The sequence below is a fragment of the Convolutriloba macropyga genome, chromosome 3 (genome assembly GCF_964194025.1).
Source record: "Convolutriloba macropyga chromosome 3, txConMacr16.3, whole genome shotgun sequence".
Taxonomy (NCBI): Eukaryota; Metazoa; Xenacoelomorpha; order Acoela; family Convolutidae; genus Convolutriloba; species Convolutriloba macropyga.
In genome coordinates this window covers 5,656,730-5,683,213 of record NC_134470.1, presented here as the reverse complement: position 1 = coordinate 5,683,213, position 26,484 = coordinate 5,656,730, and the positions used below count along the sequence as shown (strand labels likewise).

Here is a 26,484-nt window from a genome sequence, read left to right as displayed (position 1 = left end):
TTTATGAAAATCCCGGGTATAATGCTTTCTAATCCTGAAAGGGATTTTTACTTTCATTCCTATCTGTTTTTATTTTTTAATTTTTGGGGTTGACAAAATTTCGAATTAACATGTACCAGATTATTTTTTGAATTTCAAAAATCAAATTTTTTTATTTGAACTAGTAATTGAATGTCAATTGCGCGTATTTAATTGCGGTTTCAGTTTTTTGACGTAGGTCGCTGCTACCTTTAGTTTTTCAACTCCGCGACCTGCATCAAGAATCTCCCATGTTACGTTATGCGTTGTACCACAACATTCAACAAATTGTTGTCCAACAGGGGAATCCTTCTTTTGATGCTCTGAAATTCTAGTGGTAACAAGGTTTGGCCAACATAGATGGAACTGCATCCATTGCATATAACTTTATATACCACATGGGATTTCAGATTCTTATCAAAAGGTGATTTCAGGGTGGGCAAGCAAGTTCTTAGCTTTCTTGTTGTGAAAATGATTTGAATATCGCGCAATTTTTTCAGTCTAATTGCAAAGTTTTGCGTCTTTTCCTCTGTATTAACAAAAAATTTCCTCTCTATTGAACAAAAAACCTAAGTTTGGGCTCCTTATTGTTAAGACTTTGAACTTTTTTAAGATAATGTTCCTTTTGGGGTGGTTTTGCTGTGACCTTTTCCTTCGTGACTATTTTATCCAATGTCTCATTAACAACACTGGAGGACCACTCCGTTGGGTACTGATTTTCATTCCAGATCTCTTGATTTTTCTTAAGAGCTACATCAAAGGATTGCCAGTCACTGGCTGGTCGCATTAAAACTCCTATGCACAGTCCCCTGAATCACATTTCTCTTATGTTGTGACGGTGCAAAGCTACGGAAATTTAGGATTATGCCGGTATCACATGATTTTTGATACCAATGACAGCTGATTTTTCTATCTTCGTTTAGATTTATGTTTAGATCTAGGAATGCCAGGTCTCCACTTCCGTTTGGTGTCTCGAGAGTGAACTGTAAAAATTTGTGAACAGAATACTCCAGTGTGTCCTAATTTCAATTGCAGTGTGTCCTCTTTTCTACCTTCTTCTGCACAATAGGAACAGATCCAAACAATTTCTTGCATGGTCTTATATTCTGTGTCAGTGATACCTGGGCATTTTGCATGAAACCAGTTTTTGCATGATTCGCACTCGACTCCTTTCCCTCGGAAAGTAACGCGTCGGTTATGGTCAATGCATATCACCTTATGTGTTAGGAGGTTTGATCACCCTTCCCTCTTCTGGTTTCAGCGAATATTTTTCAAAGAATTTCATCCACAACTTTGCCAAAATTAACGCCAGCGAAGCACTCATTGCTAAACCGTCCGATTGAGTGTTCCACATTTTATTACATTTAAAGTGAACATTCGTTACGGCTAGTCTCAAAAGGCTCTTCAAAGCTGACCTCGGAATCTCAGATACCTCGTCACTGGAGTGCAGTTCTTTAAGCGCAATTTCAATTTCCTCCGCAACCGGTTCATTGGTGTATTAGCTTTTTACATCGAGAGATACCACTAGCTCATCTTCATCCAATTTGGTAGCCTCTAGAGCTGCTCTGGCATCTTTCGAGTTAGTCTCAATATTTGCACCTGGTAACTTCTCGAAAAAGGGAGAGAGAAATTTATTGAGGTTATCGTAACTGCTACCGGGTATTGACAGAACAGGCCGAAGCGGCGTACCATTTTTATGTACCTTAGCAAGTCCATAAAGCCTGGCCGGTTGCGATCCAGTTGTCCTGAGCCTGTGATAAATCTTTTCACTTATCTCTCCCTGTTTCATTAATTGATGCAAACTGCTATTTATCAGTTTTTCCGTTCTTATTGTTAGATCATCACTTTCTCCATTACGAGGCTCAAACTGACTGGAGCTCAGGATTTCATTTAGCTTATCCGAGTGTCATTTAGCTTCTAACCCCCTATTTAGATAGTAATTCTGATCCTTTGTCTATTTCTTGCATCTGAAGCTTTAATTTTTCACTACTGTCAGGATTTATAATTATATGTAAAAGAAATCAATTTGTCAAATTAAAAATTACTTCCGATATTTAAAACAACGTTTGCGAACTTTACGTTCATCGTCAGGTTAAAACTGTTTCACAATTTGTTCAAGGATAAAATGAATATGTATTTATATTTGTCTGAGACCATTTATAATTATACATAGGAGTTGACTGGCTGCCCCCGAGTTGACCGACTAACCTTTTAGGGGAGTGTCTTTCTTTTAATTGACCTTTCTTCAGATTTAGAAATGGGAGCCTCTTACACGAGACTTCCGTCTTATAACCCCAATGTTCCCTTTTGTATTGTGAGCTTCTACTATGACCAAATTCACGTCTTCAACGCCGATGCATCGCTTGTGTCCATGATCCGAAATTGTCTACAAACACACTATCCCAAAGGAATTCAAAAGGAATCAATGGTCACTGATGTTGTAGTTTTCAAATGTAGTGGTTATCCGTTCTCACCAAATGCGTCTTCCACTGATCATAGAAATTTCTTGAACTTTGCTTGTGTACTGTTGAAAGAGTTATCTCAAGCAGGGTATATCAAAATAATGTCAGGAGATTTCAACTGGTATAATGACTTAAGTGCCTGGTTTTTCTATAAGTCTCCATGCAATGTAGCGAGTGATATTGAGTTCTGTGCCATTGACTTGTGGGGATGGGACAAGCTGAAGATGTTCAGTTGCCCTCCTGAAATCAACGAGGCTATCAAATACTGTGTCAACGAAAACTGGAAAGGCATTCAACGGGCAGAATTTGAAGAAGGCTGTTTCACTGTTAAGATGAAAGGGTTTCCATGGCAAAGTCCAGGCGGCGAGGAAGGCGTGAAGAACAGATTGCTCATCATGAAGATCATGCAGGTCATGGGTAGCTATGGCTGGACCCTTTATTCTGCTACAAACGTTGATGCTATGACAGACACTCTTTTCTTCTGTAGAAAGCGAAATTTATACATTTCACCGGCATTCACCCAATCTATCTTTGCCTTGAGCTTAAACAGAAATGATAGACTGCGTTTGATGAATGCAGACGGAGCCGTGAAAGAAATTGTGCAAAGTGTTGTGAGGCAGTATTGGAGGGAAATTCAACACGAAGAAGATCATTACGGCAGTTATGAATTCAAGTTGAAAGGTACACCGTGGTGGGCTAGGGGAGAGAGTGCCATGCCATCAGTAACATTAATTTGTCAAATTTTCACTGCATTACGGCGGGCTGGATGGAAAGTGATTATGAACTTGGATATCAGCAGATCTCAGAACGACAAAGGTGTATTTTTCTTTGTTCGAATGCCTCCGAAGGATTCTACGTATTGTGCGCTAAGCGTGAAGGACTCTAAGAAGCTATACGGAGTTCATTTGCCGGAACAGGTCTGTACTTATCATTGCGAACTTGCAGGGTTTGAAGAACTCTAAACCTCAAGTTTTACTGATGAAAATTGTTAGTCTAAGACTTCATTGTTATTTAGAAATAGGAAAGTTCAAATAATCGCTGGAGTTTCTCATTGTTATTTCGCTTCTGAAGTGTTTTTGTACCGCATTTGTTGATGTTAACAGAGGTGGGAGAAGGAGCTCATAATAAATTGGTGAACTACTGAAGGGGCTGTGAGCATTGATAGCCTCCCAACATATTCTGCTCCTTTTTCTTAATGTTTGTTCCGTCTTGATCCGGCTCTTTGATTTTCGAAACCTAGGCGTTCTCCGGCTCCCCGCTCTTCTACCGGATTCTTTTCTTCAATCCTTTTTAACCTCCCGCTGCCTTTTGCAACTGCCTTTTGCAGGACTCCTACTGATTCTTAGCGTTTTCAGGTATCTTTTTTCTTTCATTAAATTGATTACTCAGCCTTTCGCCTTCCCATTTACTTTGAAGGAGCTCTTTTTAATTGCTCTTGAACGTAGTTCATAGCAACTATTGTCTCTTTTTTTATGCAAAATTTTAAAATTTTCGCTTGACAATTTTGACTTTTCGAGTGACTTTTACGCCCTTGACTTTTTGCATTTCGCGTGATCTAAAATTCTCTCTCAATCACAATTTCAAGCAGCTGAACTCAATTGGCGGCAATTTAATACTAAAAGTCAAATGAAAAGTGCGCCGAAACTGGTGTCATTTTTTACTTTAAATCTTAATAGTGTTATATGTTAACCTCTAATGTGGTTATTTGAAGCCCACTATAGTACTTCTTAGTCCCATTTAGGCTCCCCCCCCCCGACTGAAGCAGGCTGCTATTGATTAGAGCTCCCACTAGTCGTTCAAGAGCAATTCTTTCGACGTTTAGTCGGTTATGTTTTGAGCTGAGCCCCGGCAGTTCCAGCATTGCGTTGTTCTCTAGTGGTCGTTGTTAGCATTTTATCTTGCCATGCATCCAAATTACTTCAAACGCTCTTTGTGGAGCTGTGTTCACAATGGGGGCGATTAGTAACAGTAGAAGATGGGTTCAATCATTCTTACATATTATAGATTGAAATTAATCCAACTTTTCAATTTCTGTGATATCATATTTATCTTGTTTTGCCTTTACAACTACAATGTTTGTATCATATCACAGATTTTTAGCTGTTCGTTTTGTTGTCAAGCTCTATTCGATAGAATAGTATTCGCGATGATACAAATAACCAAGTTCCCCCATTGGGTTATTGGGTTGCAGTGCAATGACGCGATTAGTATCACTGGGTACCATACCGGCTGATCGAAAAACACGCGAAACACAGAAGATGAATTTTCATCTGATTAAGATTGTCTTGAAACTTATGGTTATTTGATTGGCCTTATGCTAGATTTGTTTCACTTATCTACCTATGTATTCGAAAATTGTAGATTAAGTATAGGGGTTTGTAGAAGTATAGGGGTCGCGGTCATTTAGATATCTCGAAATGGGTACCCTCTCTAGTGCTTGTGTAAGTTTTCTACTGGAGTTTAACATTCTTTGCTCCATGTAAAGCGTTCTTCTTTGCTTAATAGTTTATAGAATAGCAGTTTTCCCGAAAGCTTATTAAATGCGAAAATTCACAGTATAGCTGTTTTTGTTCTAGGGCCTTTCCTTTTACTGACTGCCGCTACTTTCCCTGGTTCCACCTCCATTATTTGATACGAAATATCCCGGAAAATGAATTTTTCGCGAAAAAACCAACGTTTCATTTTGAAAAGCCCCCGAGCAATTTCTTCCACTTGTCTTTTTTCTTTTTGCTTGTTCAGACCTTTTTAGTCCGCAACTAATCTGCAGCTTCCGTCTTTCTTTTTCACTACTTTTGATGTGGCTGCGTAATATGAATGGGTCGGTTCTATGAGTTCCGGGAAAACACTTTCGGATGTCTCATGAAAACGGGTGCACTCTCTGATTCTGTTGATTGTTTATATTAGCTCCCTCCATTGCTGTTTGTTGGCTCATAGCCAACAGAAAGTTCGATAGGCAGTAGGAAACTTTTCTGGGCTATTAATTGAACGGTCGAGTTCCATTTCTATTAAATAACCGTGCTATTAGAATAGTTCATCTGTTCTACCCTCTTTGGGCTCCTCTGCCGTTTAGGTATGTTTCGATTTTCTGCGGTATATGCGTTAAGGCTTCTGATGTGACTGTGATCCCAAGAAATTGTATTTCAGGCTGTCCGAACTGACACTTATCGGTGGCGAGTTGCACGCGCCATTTCCAATGTCGTCACATTCTCCGCTGTTCTCCGCTCTTTCATTTTGTGTGAGATGTGAGCCGTAAGCTATCGTTGCTATTTGAGAAGTGGATGTTTTTGTAATAATTTTTTTTAAAGTTTTGAGGTTTTTTTTAGGTCAATCAGAATCTGGTGTTTCACATTTGGGTTTTCGTTAAGCAAGGATGGGTCATTAGTAGCGACTGAAGTGAAGACGTAGTGTTATTATGACTACAAAACTTTAGTGGTGCTAATTTGACTAATAGGTAATCTTTGAGTTGAGTTGATTTTTTTGACACAGAGTAGACAGGCCTGTCGGTGTCAAGGGTTAGTTCTGCAGAGAGGTTCTTGGTGTACCAAATGTCAAGTCTGTGGCTTATAAAATGTCATTGAATTCGACAGGTAAAGATTCAATTCGAGTTCTTTCAGTTTCAGACATTATGCTTCCGTTCCATTTGAATGAATTCAAAAGGTTTTACGATTTTTTTTTCTGAGGTTGGTGGTGCCGAAAGGTTTTTGAACTTTGCCATTTCATCGTAAATGCGCTTTCTAACACCTGCGAGTTGGTTTGAGTCATGATGAGTCTGGAGTTGGGAACCGAAGTCAGTTGTTGTTTATTTCGCCGCTGGCAATATAATCGTCCGATTTTGCTGTTTTAATCTCTTGTGCTAGTTTTTTTCTCTAAAAGTTTGCTTCTAATGGTATTAGATACTGCTCGTTCTGGTGCAATAATGGTGCTCGTTCTATGCTCGTTCTTGAAATGTTGCAACGACTGATCCCTCTAGGATTTTCAGGGGTACTTCTTCTTGTGTTATTGGCCAGTTGAGGCAATGCTTTGTCGTTGCCCAGTTTGTCCAAGATAGTAGTGACCACCAGTTCAAGTTTTTTCAAATTTCGCGGTATGTTAGACTATGACAATTTGATTAGCTGTTTCATAGTCTAGTACTGGCTGCATCCGCAGTGAGAGTTGACGTGGTGGTTTCCCTCATCGTTTTGGGAAATGTAGTAATCGGTTGTGTGGAGATTTTTTCCCCAAAAAATGAAATCCGAGAATTGCTGAGGACAAGTTTTCGAATATCAAGATTCTTGTTCCAAGGAAAATTATCCGATTTCATATTTTTATTGGTGTGAAAGGGATTGATGATGGATGTAAAAACAGTTGAAACTATTTTGCGGCGCGGCCTTGCTGTTGACTTTTGTGCGAAGAACTTTTTCTATCAAACTCTTTTTTTACCTAGTACTAGCGAAGGAGCTGGTGTCAGTGATGGCTTTTATGGAAATTGTTTCGAACTCCAATTGTAAAACAAAAATCTTTTCCCTGTTCTGGTTTAAGCTAACTAATTTTTGCAGAAAAGTAGGCGGAGTGTTTTTTTTGACCGGTGATTAAATAGTTTGTTTCTGTTCCAGCATGCAGCTTGGCTTTTGGGGCAGTCACGAGCAGTGTGCTGATTGTTGGCACATTTCGAAGAGAAAGTTTGCGTAGTAGGAGACCATTCTGGACTATAATTTGAATGACCCAGGCTCAATTCTATTAAAAAGCCCTGTACTATTTCTTTCTGCTCTGTCCCCTGTAGGGTTCTTGTCCTCTACGTATCATAGTAAAACTATCTGCTTCTTTAGTTAGCGTTAGCGGTTTTGTAAAGGTCTGCATTAGGAGAATGATGACTGTCTCCCGTAGTTTTTGAAACTGAGTTGTTTAGATTTGGTGAAAATTGTTGGCCCTGAGATTGTGTTGCTTGCATTGAGGTAATGCCTGCTGTCATTTTGTTGGGGGGCGGGGGGGGGGGGGGGGGGGGGGTGGACAACTGCTGGATTACTTGCGGAGTTCAGTTCGTTTGATGCAGTAATATTGGTCTTTTTTGGTTACATTGGGTCAATGCTGACCCGTCTCTTTACATGAATCGTTTACCGGAATAATATCGTTCTACTTTTAGAATTTTCCTGTATAAGATTGGACTTTTTTGATTGAATTGCTCTCGTAATCTTCGTTGTCTTTCTAATGTGTGATTGATGCCTGCTTAATCATCGTCCACGATTGCAATGTTTGTGAGGCTTTGCATGTTGGCGAAGAAACCGTCTGATTGTTTTTTTACCGGGTCAAACTGGCGATGTTGCTGGTGAAGATCAAAGTTTATTATTTGGTCTTCTGCGCATCGCTTTATAACTTTTCGTGGGGACTGGTCGAGATCATTGCGGGTGTTTTCCGGTTAAATGTAGATAAAAGTTGAGTTCATATCTTTCAAGATATAGTTGGATATTTATTGCTCTCTGTCGTGGGCTTCAGATAATCTAGACACCGCGATGCTAGCCCAAAGTAATACCGTGAATTGGTCCCAATTTTCGTTCTATAGTCCGTGTAAACGTTAGACGTGAACATGAAGGAGAATTTGATTGAATGGATTGAATTTAGGTTGAATCGGGACCTCGGCTTTTAGTTCTAAATGGACTGGGCGGCTTGTTTACGTTTCTCGTGGAACTTATTTTTTTGAAGTTCTGCTGTACGGTGTTGTGAAGACCGGTAGAGTTCCAAAGATCGCGAGGTTGTGAAGTATTCCGGAATATCTAAGTTTAATTTGCTGCAAATTTTTGTCAAATATAACATTTACATCAAAGGCAATGGGCGATGACCATAAGATTTGAATCATTGAGATACGGCTATTAATGTTTAAAGGAATTTCGATAAGTATCTCAAAAGTTGACTTTAAGGTTTTGTTTGGAAAGTTGTGGGGCATTAAAAAAGTTCCAAATCTCTATCGCCATATTTCATCTATATGTTGCTGCTGCTGCTAGGTATCTCTAGTTTACTGTAAGCATGCTAAAAGTGGATTCGGTGAAATTTTATTTTCGAATTTTAAAAAATTTTTTGAGTGGGTGGTTGGAGTTCTGATTTCTGCTAAGTTCAATTCTAAGTTATTTGGCAGTGCAATATGAACCAACTGGATAGTGGCGTGGTAGTATTGTCAACTAAATTTATAGAAATATATTGCATGCCTTATTTTTCATTTTCTTAATTTATCAACCAATCGAAAGCGGAATTATGTAAACGCCGAAGTATTAATTAATATGAATATGCCGAAAGATAATTACTGCCTAAATGTACCGTTCAGTGGTTACTTTCGTTATTAATCTGACTATCTACGATTCAGGTGACATCACATCTGCAGCAAGTTATGCAAGTGTTCTTCGATTTCTCGGATGAGCCACGAATTGTGTACGAGGGACAAGCCACTCGCTGGAGTCTTCAGTGCAACCCCTGGAGTGCTTCTGGCAAGGCCCCTGAGAGATTTAACGGGCAGCTCATGATAGCCGGACTCATTAACGCTATGATAGGCTTCAATTACCATCTCTGCAGCGCTGCTGATATTTCCAGTAAGTTTTCTTGTTCGTTTATCTATACTGCCCAAGGCTACTATTTACTTATTTACCAACTATATTCTCTCTAGTCTGTCACGCGTAACGATTAGAAGGCATGTTCATAATTTCATATTTCAAGCTTTCATTTTAAATCTTTGTTAGCCAATTGTTCGTTTGAAAAAATTGGATGATGTTGATGTAGTGATGCGGGATTCGGGAGGAACTGGAAGTAAACTTCATTGGTAAATAATTGCTTAAATTTGCTCGTTAATCGATTTCGGCTAAAGCAGAAATAGTCGAAAAAGATGATTGAGCAACTGTCACAATTGTCCATAGCTCAATAATTATTGATTAATGGAAATAAATTAAAAGATAAAGTGAATTATTGTATTTCATTCAACCGCGATCAAAAGTAGTAGTGATACAAGTTATGAATTAATTACCGGGGGGGGGGGATTTCGACTTTTGGGTCGAATATTCATTTTTAAAACAAGTAAATGCAATATACAACTCAAGAGGTTAAACATACTTGTACAAAATAAAACAAATCCCCAAATTAATATGTCAAAAATCATATTTGTTTCATTTCTAAGGATGCTTTTTTTTAAAACAAAAATCAATATGTATGTTTTCTTCCTATAAATAAAAACAAATTTTAAAGATAAATCTTACTGTTTCATGGAGTTTTATCATGCTGAAGAATAAAAAACTGTTTAGTTGAAAGATTTATCGTTTCTTGTGAATCGAACATCTAATGCCAGGTTGTTCAATCTTTGAACACACTGAAGAACAATTGAATTCATGACAAAGCTTCTGCTACTCTGTCTAATTTTGAAATTCTTAGACCGAGAGTTTTGCTGCACGCTCAAAAAACCGTTACATTTTCTGAGTTGTGTTAATGAGAAATATCATGACGAAACTTAATCAACGACATCTTTGTTTTGAAAAGCCCCGCTGGATGTAGCTTTGTCTCTATGATAATATCTCTTGCTCTATCGTACTTATTTCTCAGGAAACAGACCTTTAATCTGCTATCAAACTTCTCAATCTTGCGTCAAACATTATTTTTAACAAGATCAAAAATTCTGAGAAAAGTTTCAAATAGCTCACTGGAATCTTACAGCTCACTGCATTCGTAGATATGCCACCATTCTGCTAATGCAAGATCTGTTAAACTTTGCCCCAGAGAAAAATTCCATGTTGAACTTTTTTTGCTCTTCATTCCCTTTTAGGGACGAATCGAACTCGAAAATGTTGAGAAAATGAGCAGAGTTGAAAGGTCAATTAGTGAGCAACTTGTGTCAGAGAATCTTGTAGGTTCTCTTTGCTAACAATTTTAAGACCGGAATTGGAAGCAAAAATGTCTAGTTTTTGATTCGTTGTTTTGTGGATATAGTTCAAGTTGTAGTCACCTAACAGAATTAAATGAGAATTTGTTGTCCCGACAATCCTTGAAAATTATTTTGTGTTATGTGAGGTGGAAAAGATCATTTTGGGATGGAAAATTGGATTTTTCCACCTCAAATCATTTTGGGATGAAAAATTGGATTTTTCCACCTCTCAACTCTAAGACCAAAGGTTGAAACTTCATGCTCATAGGATGGATTCTCAACATAGACTGGGTGTTTGTTACTTTGAAAGGGTAACATGCTTGTATAACCAGCTGTTTGAAGTTTGTTATTTCTTTTTGTACAATATTTCAAATCAAGATGATAGGCTCCGTTTTTCAAAGTGAAAATACGCTGATGACTCGTACTATTCCGGCTGGTCGAAATAATTGCTAATAGAGTGAGGGCCAACTGGTGGATATAACATTTCAAGGTGTTTAATTTTCTGGCAAAATCAACCGAAGATAGAGTTGCAGACGGAACAAAACAATAATAATAATGAATTTCACTAAACTTGGTTTTACCAAGCTTAGTAAGTCCCTAACGGGGCTTGAATTTGATTTCCCTCAAACACTGTCCATCCATATGGTTATGATTTGTAATTAAATTTCTTCTTAGCTGAATCAAATAGATATTCTTTGACTTCCCTTTTGAATTTGGGAGGACTTGAATATAGGTTATAGTTGGGAAAATCACGCGCCAGTGACATCGAATGGTTGAAGTTTGTAATGCGGTAGAAAAAATTAGATCGGCAACGCTTGCGATTACATTCGTTTGAGTATAAAAATATGTTCTCGTTTGATCGTGTTTTCGGATGTCCATTCCTTATTTGCCAAAATTGCTCTGCCTCAAGTGGAAGTTTTCCGGTCAAAATTCTCTTTAAAACTACGAGATCCAAAAAAAAATTGATTTGTGATCGGAAGTAAATTTACTGATCGAAGACAATCATTGTATTCTTTATCAATAAAATGACTGTTTGATTGCATCCATTTTAAATTTTTTCTCTGAAGCTTTTCCATTTGCCTTACGATAGTTTTACTGGCATACAAAAAACATTTGATCCATAAAGCAAGATCGATATTATGTATGTTTTGACTAGGTTGCATTTGACTGACATTTTTGTTTCACTTGGAATTGTTCTCTTTAGATAAGCAAGCTTCTGATTTGCTTTTTGTAGAACAAAACTTAAGTGATGTTCCCATAATAAATTTTCTGAAAAATATATGCCCAAGTCTTTGAAGTGTGTTTTCTGTGAGATGGCCCATTGCTGGGAAGACGCAAAATTTGCTTGTTTTGATTTTTACGCAATGAAAATTGCACGTTTTAAAACTTATCGAAATTGAAATTTAACCGGTTCTCCTTGCTCCAAACAATAGCATTTTCAATATCTTTTTCCAGCTGTAATCTTTTGTCTACAGTGCTGACGATTTTTGTGTCATCCGCGTAAAAATAGCACTCATTGACAATTATTTCGGGTAGGTCAATTATATAAAAGGAAAAAAGAATAACTGTAATAATTCACCCTTGAGGCCCACCACTGGTGATTGGTCGAAAGTCCAATTTTCCGCAAGATATTACAACTCTCGGCTGTCGATCAGTTAAATATGAAGCGAAAAACCTCAAGAAAGCACTGTCAAATCCCATTCGACATAATTTTAAAAATATGATATTATAATTGATGGTATCAAAGGCCTTTGCTATGTCTAGATACACTGTCATTGGCATTTTTTTGCTTTAAGTAACTCATACAACCTGTTGCAGTAGAGAAGTAATTGAGTGATGGTTGAATGATTTTTCCTACAACCATGTTGCTCTACGCAAAGCTTTTGTTGCAGAAAGATCGAGAACTGTTTATACACCATACGCTCAAATAGCAGTGACAAGGAGCTAAGCATGGCAATCGGTCGGTAGTTCTTGATATCTAATTTGTTACTGCTGTTGAAATGGGGTCGTACATGCACTTTTTTCCACAAATTGGGAAACTCACATTTGCTAACACAGCAACTGAAGATAAACAAAAGTTGATTCGAAATGTACGGTAAAGCAGACTTCAAAAACTTTGGGCTGATTCCATCAAAAGAGTTAGCACCACTGCGTATGTATTTGATTTCCTCACTCAGAGCCGCTTTGCTAAACTGAATTTCATCAAGAAATATTTCTGGACTTTGATTAAATGGAATAACAACTTCAGAATCGTCTTGAACAAAAACAGAAGCAAAATAATCGTTAAAACATTCTGCAATGCTCTTGTACCCAAAGAATTCTTTTTTCGTGTATTCTCAGGCAGAGCTGGCTGTTTTTTTATTTGTCTCATTAATTTATATGCATCGTTCGTTGACCAGACTTTGCTTTTTTCAACGAAATGTTTCTTGTCATTATTTAGAGAAATGGATAACTCTTCTCTAAGTCGTGAATTTTTCTCGGCGCTTTGTGTATTTTTCAAAGCTGTTTTGAAATTATTTTCTAAATAGATACTGTTAGAGGACATGTAAAAAGGCGCATTGGTTCTTCTAGAGGTTTTGAGTGGAATTGCAATGGAAGACGCTAGTTCTAATTTCTGGTAAAACGAGTCGACAATATTATCAATTGAGTCAAAGGAAGACATTGGAAAATTAAAATTGATCGTAAATTCCTCCCAATTAGCTTTGCCAATATTTAATTCTTGTTTCACTTGGAATTGTTCTCTTTAGATAAGCAAGCTTCTGATTTGCTTTTTGTAGAACAAAACTTAAGTGATGATCCCATGATAAATTTTCTGAAAAATATATGCCCAAGTCTTTGAAGTGTGTTTTCTGTGAAATGGCTCCATTCCTGGGAAGATGCAAAATTTGCTTGTTTTGATTTTTACGCAATGAAAATTGCACGTTTTTAAACTTATCGAAATAAAAATTTAACCGATTCTCCTTGCTCCAAACAATAGCATTTTCAATATCTTTTTCCAGCTGTAATCTTTTGTCTACAGTGCTGACGATTTTTGTGTCATCCGCGTATAAATAGCACTCATTGACAATTATTTCGGGTAGGTCATTTATATAAACGGAAAAAAGAATAACTGTAATAATTCACCCTTGAGGCCCACCACTGGTGATTGGTCGAAAGTCCAATTTTCCGCAAGATATTACAACTCTCGGCTGTCGATCAGTTAAATATGACGCGAAAAACCTCAAGAAAGCACTGTCAAATCCCATTTGACATAATTTTAAAAGTATGATATTATAATTGATGGTATCAAAGGCCTTTGTTATGTCTAGATACACTGTCATTGGCATGTTTTTTTTGCTTTAAGTCTCTCATACAACCTGTTGCAGTAGAGAAGTAATTGAGTGATGGTTGAATGATTTTTCCTACAACCATGTTGCTCTACGCAAAGCTTTTGTTGCAGAAAGATCGAGAACTGTTAATACACCATACGCTCAAATTGCAGTGATAAGGAGCTAAGCATGGCAATCGGTCGGTAGTTCTTGATATCTAATTTTCTACTGCTTTTGAAATGGGGTCGTACATGCACTTTTTTCCACAAATTGGGAAACTCACATTTGCTAACACAGCAACTGAAGATAAACAAAAGTTGATTCGAAATGTACGGTAAAGCAGGCTTCAAAAACTTTGGGCTGATTCCATCAAAAGAGTTAGCACCACTGCGTATGTATTTGATTTCCTCACTCAGAGCCGCTTTGCTAAACTGAATTTCATCAAGAAATATTTCTGGACTTTGATTAAATGGAATAACAACTTCAGAATCGTCTTGAACAAAAACAGGAGCAAAATAATCGTTAAAACATTCTGCAATGCTCTTGTACCCAAAGAATTCTTTTTTCGTGTATTCTCAGGCAGAGCTGGCTGTTTTTTTATTTGTCTCATTAATTTATATGCATCGTTCGTTGACCAGACTTTGCTTTTTTCAACGAAATGTTTCTTGTCAGTATTTAGAGAAATGGATGCCTCTTCTCTAATTCGTGAAATTTTCTCGGCGCTTTGTGTATTTCTCAAAGCTGTTTTGAGTTTATTTTCAAATTGGATACTGTTAGAGGACATGTAAAAAGGCGCATTGATTCTTCTAGAGGTTTTGAGTGGAATTGCAATGGAAGACGCTAGTTCTAATTTATGGTAAAACGAGTCGACAATATTATCAATTGAGTCAAAGGAAGACATTGGAAAATTAAAATTGATCGTAAATTCCTCCCAATTAGCTTTGCCAATATTTAATTCTTGTTTCACTTGGAGTTGTTCTCTTTAGATAAGCAAGCTTCTGATTTGCTTTTTGTAGAACAAAACTTAAGTGATGATCCCATGATAAATTTTCTGAAAAATATATGCCCAAGTCTTTGAAGTGTGTTTTCTGTGAGATGGCTCCATTGCTGGGAAGACGCAAAATTTGCTTGTTTTGGTTTTTACGCAATGAAAATTGCACGTTTTTAAACTTATCGAAATTGAAATTTAACCGATTCTCCTTGCTCCAAACAATAGCATTTTCAATATCTTTTTCGAGCTGTAATCTTTTGTCTACAGTGCTGACGATTTTTGTGTCATCCGCGTAAAAATAGCACTCATTGACAATTATTTCGGGTAGGTCATTTATATAAACGGAAAAAAGAATAACTGTATTAATTCACCCTTGAGGCCCACCACTGGTGATTGGTCGAAAGTCCAATTTTCCGCAAGATATTACAACTCTCGGCTGTCGATCAGTTAAATATGAAGCGAAAAACCTCAAGAAAGCACTGTCAAATCCCATTCGACATAATTTTAAAAGTATGATATTATAATTGATGGTATCAAAGGCCTTTGCTATGTCTAGATACACTGTCATTGGCATTTTTTTTGCTTTAAGTAACTCATACAACCTGTTGCAGTAGAGAAGTAATTGAGTGATGGTTGAATGATTTTTCCTACAACCATGTTGCTCTACGCAAAGCTTTTGTTGCAGAAAGATCGAGAACTGTTAATACACCATACGCTCAAATAGCAGTGACAAGGAGCTAAGCATGGCAATCGGTCGGTAGTTCTTGATATCTAATTTGCTACTGCTTTTGAAATGGGGTCGTACATGCACTTTTTTCCACAAATTGGGAAACTCACATTTGCTAACACAGCAACTGAAGATAAACAAAAGTTGATTCGAAATGTACGGTAAAGCAGACTTCAAAAACTTTGGGCTGATTCCATCAAAAGAGTTAGCACCACTGCGTATGTATTTGATTTCCTCACTCAGAGCCGATTTGCTAAACAGAATTTCATCAAGAAATATTTCTGGACTTTGATTAAATGGAATAACAACTTCAGAATCGTCTTGAACAAAAACAGAAGCAAAATAATCGTTAAAACATTCTGCAATGCTCTTGTACCCAAAGACTTCTTTTTCCATGTATTCTCAGGCAGAGCTGACTGTTTTTTTGTTTGTCTCATTAATTTATATGCATCGTTCGATGACCAGACTTTGCTTTTTTCAACGAAAGGTTTCTTGTCATTATTTAGAGAAATGGATAACTCTTCTCTAAGTCGTGAAATTTTCTCGGCGCTTTGTGTATTTTTCAAAGCTGTTTTGAGTTTATTTTCTAAATGGATACTGTTAGAGGACATGTAAAAAGGCGCATTGGTTCTTCTAGAGGTTTTGAGTGGAAATGCAATGGAAGACGCTAGTTCTAATTTATGGTAAAACGAGTCGACAATATTATCAATTGAGACAAAGGAAGACATTGGAAAATTAAAATTGATCGTCAATTCCTCCCAATTAGCTTTGCCAATATTTGATTCTTGTTTCACTTGGAATTGTTCTCTTTAGATAAGCAAGCTTCTGATTTGCTTTTTGTAGAACAAAACTTAAGTGATGATCCCATGATAAATTTTCTGAAAAATATATGCCCAAGTCTTTGAAGTGTGTTTTCTGTGAGATGGCTCCATTGCTGGGAAGACGCAAAATTTGCTTGTTTTGATTTTTACGCAATGAAAATTGCACGTTTTAAAACTTATCGAAATTGAAATTTAACCGATTCTCCTTGCTCCAAACAATAGCATTTTCAATATCTTTTTGCAGCTGTAATCTTTTGTCTACAGTGCTGACGATTTTTGTGTCATCCGCGTATAAATAGCACTCATTGACAATTATTTCGGGTAGGTCATTTATTTAAACGGAAAAAAGAAACACTGTAATAATTCACCCTTGAGGACCACCACTGGTGATTGGTCGAAAGTCCAATTTTCCGCAAGATATTACAACTCTCCGCTGTCGATCAGTTAAATATGACGCGAAAAACCTCAAGAAAGCACTGTCAAATCCCATTCGACATAATTTTAAAAGTATGATATTATAATTGATGGTATCAAAGGCCTTTGCTATGTCTAGATACCCTGTCATTGGCATTTTTTGCTTTAAGTAACTCATACAACCTGTTGCAGTAGAGAAGTAATTGAGTGATGGTTGAATGATTTTTCCTACAACCATGTTGCTCTACGCAAAGTTTTTGTTGCAGAAAGATCGAGAACTGTTTATACACCATACGCTCAAATAGCAGTGACAAGGAGCTAAGCATGGCAATCGGTCGGTAGTTCTTGATATCTAATTTGCTACTGCTTTTGAAATGGGGTCGTACATGCACTTTTTTCCACAAATTGGGAAACTCACATTTGCTAACACAGCAACTGAAGATAAACAAAAGTTGATTCGAAATGTACGGTAAAGCAGACTTTAAAAACTTTGGGCTGATTCCATCAAAAGAGTTAGCACCACTGCGTATGTGTTTGATTTCCTCACTCAGAGCCGCTTTGCTAAACTGAATTTCATCAAGAAATATGTCTGGACTTTGATTAAATGGAATAACAACTTCAGAATCGTCTTGAACAAAAACAGAAGCAAAATAATCGTTAAAACATTCTGCAATGCTCTTGTACCCAAAGACTTCTTTTTCCATGTATTCTCAGGCAGAGCTGGCTGTTTTTTTTTTGTCTCATTAAATTATATGCATCGTTCGTTGACCAGACTTTGCTTTTTTCAACGAAATGTTTCCTGTCATTGTTTAGAGAAATGGATAACTCTTCTCTAAGTCGTGAAATTTTCTCGGCGCTTTGTGTATTTTTCAAAGCTGTTTTGAGTTTATTTTCTAAATGGATACTGTTAGAGGACATGTAAAAAGGTGCATTGGTTCTTCTAGGGCTTTTGAGTGGAATTGCAATGGAAGACGCTAGTTCTAATTTATGGTAAAACGAGTCGACAATATTATCAATTGAGTCAAAGGAAGACATTGGAAAATTAAAATTGATCGTAAATTCCTCCCAATTAGCTTTGCCAATATTTAATTCTTGTTTCACTTGGAATTGTTCTCTTTAGATAAGCAAGCTTGTGATTTGCCTTTTGTAGAACAAAACTTAAGTGATGATCCCATGATAAATTTTCTGAAAAATATATGCCCAAGTCTTTGAAGTGTGTTTTCTGTGAGATGGCTCCATTGCTGGGAAGACGCAAAATTTGCTTGTTTTGATATTTACGCAATGAAAATTGCACGTTTTTAAACTTATCGAAATTGAAATTTAACCGATTCTCCTTGCTCCAAACAATAGCATTTTCAATATCTTTTTCCAGCTGTAATCTTTTGTCTACAGTGCTGACGATTTTTGTGTCATCCGCGTATAAATAGCACTCATTGACAATTATTTCGGGTAGGTCATTTATATAAACGGAAAAAAGAAAAACTGTAATAATTCACCCTTGAGGCCCACCACTGGTGATTGGTCGAAAGTCCAATTTTCCGCAAGATATTACAACTCTCCGCTGTCGATCAGTTAAATATGACGCGAAAAACCTCAAGAAAGCACTGTCAAATCCCATTCGACATAATTTTAAAAGTATGATATTATAATTGATGGTATCAAAGGCCTTTGCTATGTCTAGATACACTGTCATTGGCATTTTTTGCTTTAATTAACTCATACAACCTGTTGCAGTAGAGAAGTAATAGTGATGGTTGAATGATTTTTCCTACAACCATGTTGCTCTACGCAAAGTTTTTGTTGCAGAAAGATCGAGAACTGTTTATACACCATACGCTCAAATAGCAGTGACAAGGAGCTAAGCATGGCAATCGGTCGGTAGTTCTTGATATCTAATTTGCTACTGCTTTTGAAATGGGGTCGTACATGCACTTTTTTCCACAAATTGGGAAACTCACATTTGCTAACACAGCAACTGAAGATAAACAAAAGTTGATTAGAAATGTACGGTAAAGCAGACTTCAAAAACTTTGGGCTGATTCCATCAAAAGAGTTAGCACCACTGCGTATGCATTTGATTTCCTCACTCAGAGCCGCTTTGCTAAACTGAATTTCATCAAGAAATATTTCTGGACTTTGATTAAATGGAGTAACAACTTCAGAATCGTCTTGAACAAAAACAGAAGCAAAATAATCGTTAAAACATTCTGCATTGCTCTTGTACCCAAAGACTTCTTTTTCCATGTATTCTCAGGCAGAGCTGGCTGTTTTTTTATTTGTCTCATTAATTTATATGCATCGTTCGTTGACCAGACTTTGCTTTTTTCAACGAAATGTTTCTTGTCAGTATTTAGAGAAATGGATGCCTCTTCTCTAATTCGTGAAATTTTCTCGGCGCTTTGTGTATTTCTCAAAGCTGTTTTGAGTTTATTTTCAAATTGGATACTGTTAGAGGACATGTAAAAAGGCGCATTGATTCTTCTAGAGGTTTTGAGTGGAATTGCAATGGAAGACGCTAGTTCTAATTTATGGTAAAACGAGTCGACAATATTATCAATTGAGTCAAAGGAAGACATTGGAAAATTAAAATTGATCGTAAATTCCTCCCAATTAGCTTTGCCAATATTTAATTCTTGTTTCACTTGGAGTTGTTCTCTTTAGATAAGCAAGCTTCTGATTTGCTTTTTGGAGAACAAAACTTAAGTGATGATCCCATGATAAATTATCTGAAAAATATATGCCCAAGCCTTTGAAGTGTGTTTTCTGTGAGATGGCTCCATTGCTGGGAAGACGCAAAATTTGCTTGTTTTGATTTTTACGCAATGAAAATTGCACGTTTTTAAACTTATCGAAATTGAAATTTAACCGATTCTCCTTGCTGCAAACAATAGCATTTTCAATATCTTTTTCCAGCTGTAATTTTTTGTCTACAGTGCTGACGATTTTTGTGTCATCCGCGTATAAATAGCACTCATTGACAATTTTTTCGGGTAGGTCATTTATATAAACGGAAAAAAGAAACACTGTAATAATTGACCCTTGAGGCCCACCACTGGTGATTGGTCGAAAGTCCGCAAGATATTACATTTCTCGGCTGTCGATCAGTTAAATATGACGCGAAAAACCTCAAGAAAGCACTGTCAAATCCCATTCGACATAATTTTAAAAGTATGATATTATAATTGATGGTATCAAAGGCCTTTGCTATGTCTAGATACACTGTCATTGGCATTTTTTTTGCTTTAAGTAACTCATACAACCTGTTGCAGTAGAGAAGTAATTGAGTGATGGTTGAATGATTTTTCCTACAACCATGTTGCTCTACGCAAAGCTTTTGTTGCAGAAAGATCGAGAACTGTTTATACACCATACGCTCAAATAGCAGTGACAAGGAGCTAAGCATGGCAATCGGTCGGTAGTTCTTGATATCTAATTTGTTACTGCTTTTGAAATGGGGTCGTACATGCACTTTTTTCCACAAATTGGGAAACTCACATTTGCTAACACAGCAACTGAAGATAAACAAAAGTTGATTCGAAATGTACGGTAAAGCAGACTTCAAAAACTTTGGGCTGATTCCATCAAAAGAGTTAGCACCACTGCGTATGTATTTGATTTCCTCACTCAGAGCCGCTTTGCTAAACTAAATTTCATCAAGAAATATTTCTGGACTTTGATTAAATGGAATAACAACTTCAGAATCGTCTTGAACAAAAACAGAAGCAAAATAATCGTTAAAACATTCTGCAATGCTCTTGTACCCAAAGACTCCTTTTTCCATGTATTCGCAGGCAGAGCTGGCTGTTTTTTTATTTGTCTCATTAATTTATATGCATCGTTCGTTGACCAGACTTGGATTTTTTCAACGAAATGTTTCTTGTCATTATTTAGAGAAATGGATAACTCTTCTCTAAGTCGTGAAATTTTCTCGTAAATGGATACTGTTAGAGGACATGTAAAAAGGCGCATTGGTTCTTCTAGAGGTTTTGAGTGGAATTGCAATGGAAGACGCTAGTTCTAATTTATGGTAAAACGAGTCGACAATATTATCAATTGCTCAAAGGAAGACATTGGAAAATTAAAATTGATCGTAATTTCGTCCCAATTAGCTTTGCCAATATTTAAACGTTTCATTTTAGGCAAGGCTTCTTGCTCAGCATATTGAATCGAAATTTCAGCTATTAAATACTTCTCCTCTAATATTTCGCTACATAAGTTAATATTGTTACAAAGAAAAATATCCAGCGAGCTTGCATGGGATTGCAGTGATGACATATTTAATTTTTCGAATACGTTCAAAACTACTTCTTCGTATGAACAATTACTACTTATCGGGATTAATAGTTTTCAGAAGGATATCCAACATCACTCGTCTATCCATACTTAATAGTGAACGACAATTCAAGAGTTCGTTAGTAGGCAACTATTTTCTATAGTTAAGTTAGTATCAATCATTTTGTTCCTGAAAAACAGCCTAGCTGATCTAATTTTAATGTCTGAACGGTTGATATTCAAGGTTTGAGCAAGTTTAAGCCGATACTCTAGAGCTTGTTTTTCTTTTTCCCCACTCATTTTTCGATAAAAACTGTTTGATAAAAATATTGTCGGCCTTCAATTTTGCATTTGACATCATCATGGTTCTGCAATTCCAAGTATTTGAGAGCTTCACCACCAGCGGTCGCGGACGAGTTTGGGTTGAGTTAAATTTACCCAGACGAAAAATGTCTTCGATATTTAATGTCTGGATTCCAATTTTTCGAGCAAGTTCTTCAACTGATTTTTGTCTTGACTGATTCTGTCCAATACGGTTATCATTGTATCGCTGGTTTTCTCTGGTACTCCAAAAACTATGATTTATTTTCTCGCTTTGATTGACTAGTTAGATCAGCATTCGCTCTCAAGTTCTCAGTTAACTTTTGAGGTTCATTCTCGTATCTTGAATTTTTAAGCGTCAATTTAATTTCTATGTTGGTAAGCATTTCGCTTTTAAATTCAGTAATCTCTTTTTGCAAGTCGTCTCTTATTCCAGCAACGCTCTGTTGAAAATTATTTTGCAAATTTTCTATTTCGTTGTTTTGGTGACCTATGACGTTTGCTCTACAGGCTACGCAGGCCCAAAAAGCACCATTTATCTTGTCCAATGCCACAAAGTTCTCATGCGACAAATCTCTACATGCAACGTGAAACCATGAATTGCATTTAAAGCAGTTAATGCAGTAATTTTTGCAATTTAATTTGCAGGAGCCGCAAGGAAAGTTTTCAGAGGCGTTGTTGTTTGTTTTTGTGCCTTTCTGTTTTCCCATTTCTGACTTGTGCATAAAAAGAGGCGTTGGGGAAGGGTTTTCGATTGTTTTCACAGGCAAACCGCCCCAGAAAACTTGGGGGGGGGGAAGATTGAACCTTCATAGTTAGACCACCCCGGAAAATTGAACAAAGAATAGGTACGATCTCACCGGAGAAGTGATATTGAGCTTTTCGGCTGGCCCCCGTAGACCCAATTAAATAAACTGCACTCCACTTGCACTCCACAAAAAAAACAGATTGTAGCAAAGGTCTTTAAGTTTTTCAATAAGAATTTTCAGTTTTCAAGTTCAAGATTCCATCAACTCAGCAACTCAATCATAAGCACGTGAACCACTTTTTCACAGGATTGTATTTAACTGCTCTCAAACGGAAGTTTTTAATTGCTCTCAAACGAAGTTTGTAGCAATTATATTAGACCTGTTGGTCTTTTTTTATGCGATTTTTCGCTTGACCAGTTCTCTTAGAAATTGACCCACTCCTAATAAGCCCCCAATCCCCACTCCTGCACATCGTTCAGGCTGTAAGGGCCCCGTCCAGTCAAAGACCCCCTCTCGCTGCGCTCACCTCACGCCCCTTTAATTAGGCTAAAGCTAGCCTCACTAAACCGCGGCTAGCTACTGACGAAGCCAACCGCTCGCCTGTCGATCGACAGCAATTCGCCCGACGTTAGTCGGTTATGTACTGTTCTTCCGTCTATAATCTCGTATTTGGTCAGTTATATATTTTCAAATAAAATCAATTCCTAATTTAACTGAAAGTTAGATTTTTAGCGTAAATATTTTAAAACAATTTTTTTTTCAAAAAAAAATGAATGACTTTGTCTATTTATTCTGAAAAGCTTTTTATCTTTGTGTTTTTTAATGTAAACAATGATGATGCTACTGTGCTGTTTCAGTCGAATTCTAATTAAACTAAGAGCTATGATATCCTATTTTCTTAGTGGGGTTAACCAACCTGAGAATGTAACCAATTATGGTGTAATTTGTCAGTGTTAGCTTATATCTCGTTTTGTTTGTTTTCTATATCAAGTGTTTTATGATCGTTCAATTATATGCGGTTTCTGTCAGATGAAAACTAGATCGTTGTCACCAAAGCAAAATAGCTAGAAGCTATAATATAGGTTATCAGGGCAAATGAATGATTTAAAAAGGAAGAAGTTGAAAGTTTTTCAGTGAACTTTTCCAAAACTTAGCATCGTTCTTATAATTTGGGCTAAAATTTTGATTGGATTCAAGCAAGTTTGATTGGATGATGCTAAAATGCCATATTTTTATGCAATGCTAGATTGCAAGCTTGCAGGTTAGTTTCAAGCAAAGTTATTGACTCCTTCTTTCACATCGTTTATCTGGAAATTATATTGGCATTATTTTTTTTGCAAAAAAGTAGCCTCTAAGGGCTACAAAATGAGATACTGCCGAAGACAACCGCTTGTCGGTCGTTGGAGAGCAATTCGTCTTACGTTAGTGAGTTGTGTTTCATTGGGATGACTTCGAGTTGTTTTCGGAATTCTTTCCGCTATTTTTTTGCTTCGTTGAACAAAAGTCGCGCTTTTACCTTAGTTGACAGCCTGTTCAACTTTTTCCGTTAAAATTTGTTCTCTCGTCTAGTTTCTCATGATTCTCAATCTGCTCAAGCTGCTTCTAAGCAGCAGTTGTTTATCGATCACAGTCTAGAATCAAGAGATTTGTTATCTTTAAACGAAGTCAAAAATAGAAACTGGATAAACCCATAAAGCCCTAATTTTGATACCTGCTACTTGAATTTTGTAAATATTTTATAAGTCTTAGTAGCCATCTCTAATGCTTATTGGTATTGATTTTTGTCACTGTATCCTCTATTAAGAAACAGGAGTCTGTTAACTACAAAATGACTTAAAGTATTTCGCACCTTAAAAATGCTTTTGTACAAAAATCAAGATCTAGCTTATTCCAAGTTTTTGTAAATTTAATTTTGGGGTGCTTTATTCGGTGTCTTTTCTGCTTCTGACACAGGCAGCTTCTGTGTGCCATTCTTACAAAGCGATCAATGAACTGATGGATATATTTCTAAGCTTGGGCCAGGGGCGAAGTTTTAGGTAAGTTTTAAGTTTTGCCTTAAAGTTTATAATCTGTTTGTTTCTAATTGTTAGTATTTGCTGACGAGATATTTTGATTTCAATGCATGTATTGGCAACTCGAGAAAATTTGAATACTGCTGAGTTCTGTGAAACTGAGGATTAACTACCCCTTGATATCTAAATTGATACTTTCACATTTATCAGTGTAAAAAACTAAATGGGCTTTTTGTTATAATTTCCGTTAATTATTGAAATAGGAAAATAACTTGAATGGGATTATGGACAAATATCAGCTTCCTTGGCGTATCTTGTAAATTGACAATAGGTGTGCATTTACAATTTGCTCTCAATAAATAAATTCAAGGAAAACATCTCGAAATAGAAATTAGAGCATGTGATCTCAATTTTCTCAGATGAACTTGAGATCAAAAATTATTGTCCATCCTATTTCTGAATTAACAGAGCGTCTTCATTCATTAGGCAACAAAAAAGTATTAAGAAATTTGCATGATTTGAACAGCAACTTAGGGGAGTTTAAGAGTTATTTTTAACTTTAAGGAAGAAAACAAACAAATTTATAAATTTAATTAGTTTGTTGATTAATAAAATTGATAAATTGGTTGTTTTCTTCTTAAGAGTAAAAGTAACTGTTGAATGCCCCTAAGTTATTATTTATAGGGATACGCTGATAATGAAAAACATAAAAAACCATTCAACTTTCTTAATAATTTTTTGTTGCTTGTTGAACGAAGACATTCGTTGATTCATGCCACATTTGATGATCGGATTTCATGGTTAAAATAATGATTATTGAGTATGCGATTCAGCAAAACTTTTGAGGAGACAGAAAATTATAGAGTAATGGGGTGGCTGTTTGACACGTTTGTTTATAATTCTAATTAGCTCGTTTCGAAAAAATGCAATTCGGAAACGGCTATTTTAGTAGTCCAAACTTGCTTATGAAATCAAAAATTTGTTCATGGGAGAGGGTACAGTACTGAGATGCTTAGACAATCTGAAGTTACCATATCAGTTCAGGAAATCCTTCACCCTAAAGTAATTCGTTTTTTTTTGTGATAGGCATCTACGTGCACAGAGACAAGGCTCCTGATTACAAACCAGACGGTGACACCCTCTTCTTCGGATGGGATGACCCTCCCCTCAATGTCGGACTCTTCACTGATGTGCCCGCCTACACCCCGCCTCCCGACTTCTTCAGCTCCGCCGCCCCACCCCCACCACCCAGCTACGAAATACTATACAGCTGAGCAGTTACTGCTTAAAACATCGCACAATAACGACAACCAACACTTCGAACTGTCTTCTATCTAAATCACAGCTTCGGGGAGGCTTGAATTTTTATAATATGTATATAAAAACGCTTGATGTATATAAGAAGTTAGATTACCACGACTGAAGTATTTTCAGTCAATATGTCATTCTATGTTTTCTGTGTTTGGAATCTTTCATTTGATCGTAGATTTATTTTCATCTATAAGTGAAGCAATTTTTCTATCAAAAGTTATTAATTTATACAACAATTGGATTTTTCTAATGTCTTGTTTTTAAATTTTCACTTCCATATCCTTTCAAAATTCGGAACTGCATGCGAGACTGATTGATTGATTGATTTAAATTCAGATGGTAGACGATACGAGTATTTTATACATATTAAGTTTAATCAGTTTACCACCTTGACACCATACGAGTCAAAAGACTCTACAAGAGGTGCCCAGAGAAAAAAAGTGCAATACCTAATAAAACATATCGAAAACATCTTTATTATCCAAATAATATGCCCCAAGTTTAGTTTGAATCGAAAAAAATTTCTTTTTTAGATACTTGTTTGGGTAATAGACTGTCTTTAGCAAGGTAATTGAACATTTTTAATAGCCGCACAGCGATAGCTGGGGCTATTATTGGCCTTCTCTTGGTTTTTTTTATTTCTTCGTCATGATTTTTGTTACAACCATATGACGTCACAGCCACTTTTTGTTCATTCGTTCATGCAATTTCTACTGAATTGCATGTGTGACGTCATTTTTCGCTCTTCGTGGAGCGAGTTTTTTTGTTCATGCGCGTGATTAAATTTTTGGTCACACTTGACTTACCTCACTCTCAAAAATGACTTCCTCACTTTGAAATTGACTTTTATTTACTTTAATTCAAAGAGATGAGGTCAAATTGGTGTGTATCACTCTAAATGAAGGTTATTTGAGATCAGCTAATAGAGGCAGCAATAACTTATACAGATTTTTAATCAAAATATAACAGATCAGCCTTCAATGAAAAGACGAATTTTTTTGGTCTGTCTTTTTTACTGTTTTTTTTAGACTGCCGATCTACGAATCCATTGCGGCTATTTTCTGGCGATCTGCCAGCTATGTTTATTATTGAAAATCTCAAGGATTTCTTCGGAGTCTGTGTTTTGACTTTTGGCAAAGGGATGAGTGACTTATTGGATGCCCGCGTAATCGGCCTGTTACTGACAACATCAAGAAAATTCAAAGGAG

The 26,484-nt window shown here is 36.6% G+C and overlaps 1 protein-coding gene across 1 annotated transcript; it reads left to right on the top strand.

Moving 5' to 3' along the window:
• The first annotated feature begins 2,071 nt into the window (after window positions 1–2,071).
• LOC142335892 (uncharacterized) lies at window positions 2,072–25,533 on the top strand. Its single transcript, XM_075384243.1, has 3 exons — window positions 2,072–3,397; window positions 8,812–9,034; window positions 25,052–25,533. The coding sequence occupies exons 1-3, from the start codon at window positions 2,276–2,278 to the stop codon at window positions 25,237–25,239; spliced, it is 1,533 nt and encodes a 510-aa protein (XP_075240358.1). The 5' UTR covers window positions 2,072–2,275; the 3' UTR covers window positions 25,240–25,533.
• Window positions 25,534–26,484: the final 951 nt, after the last annotated feature.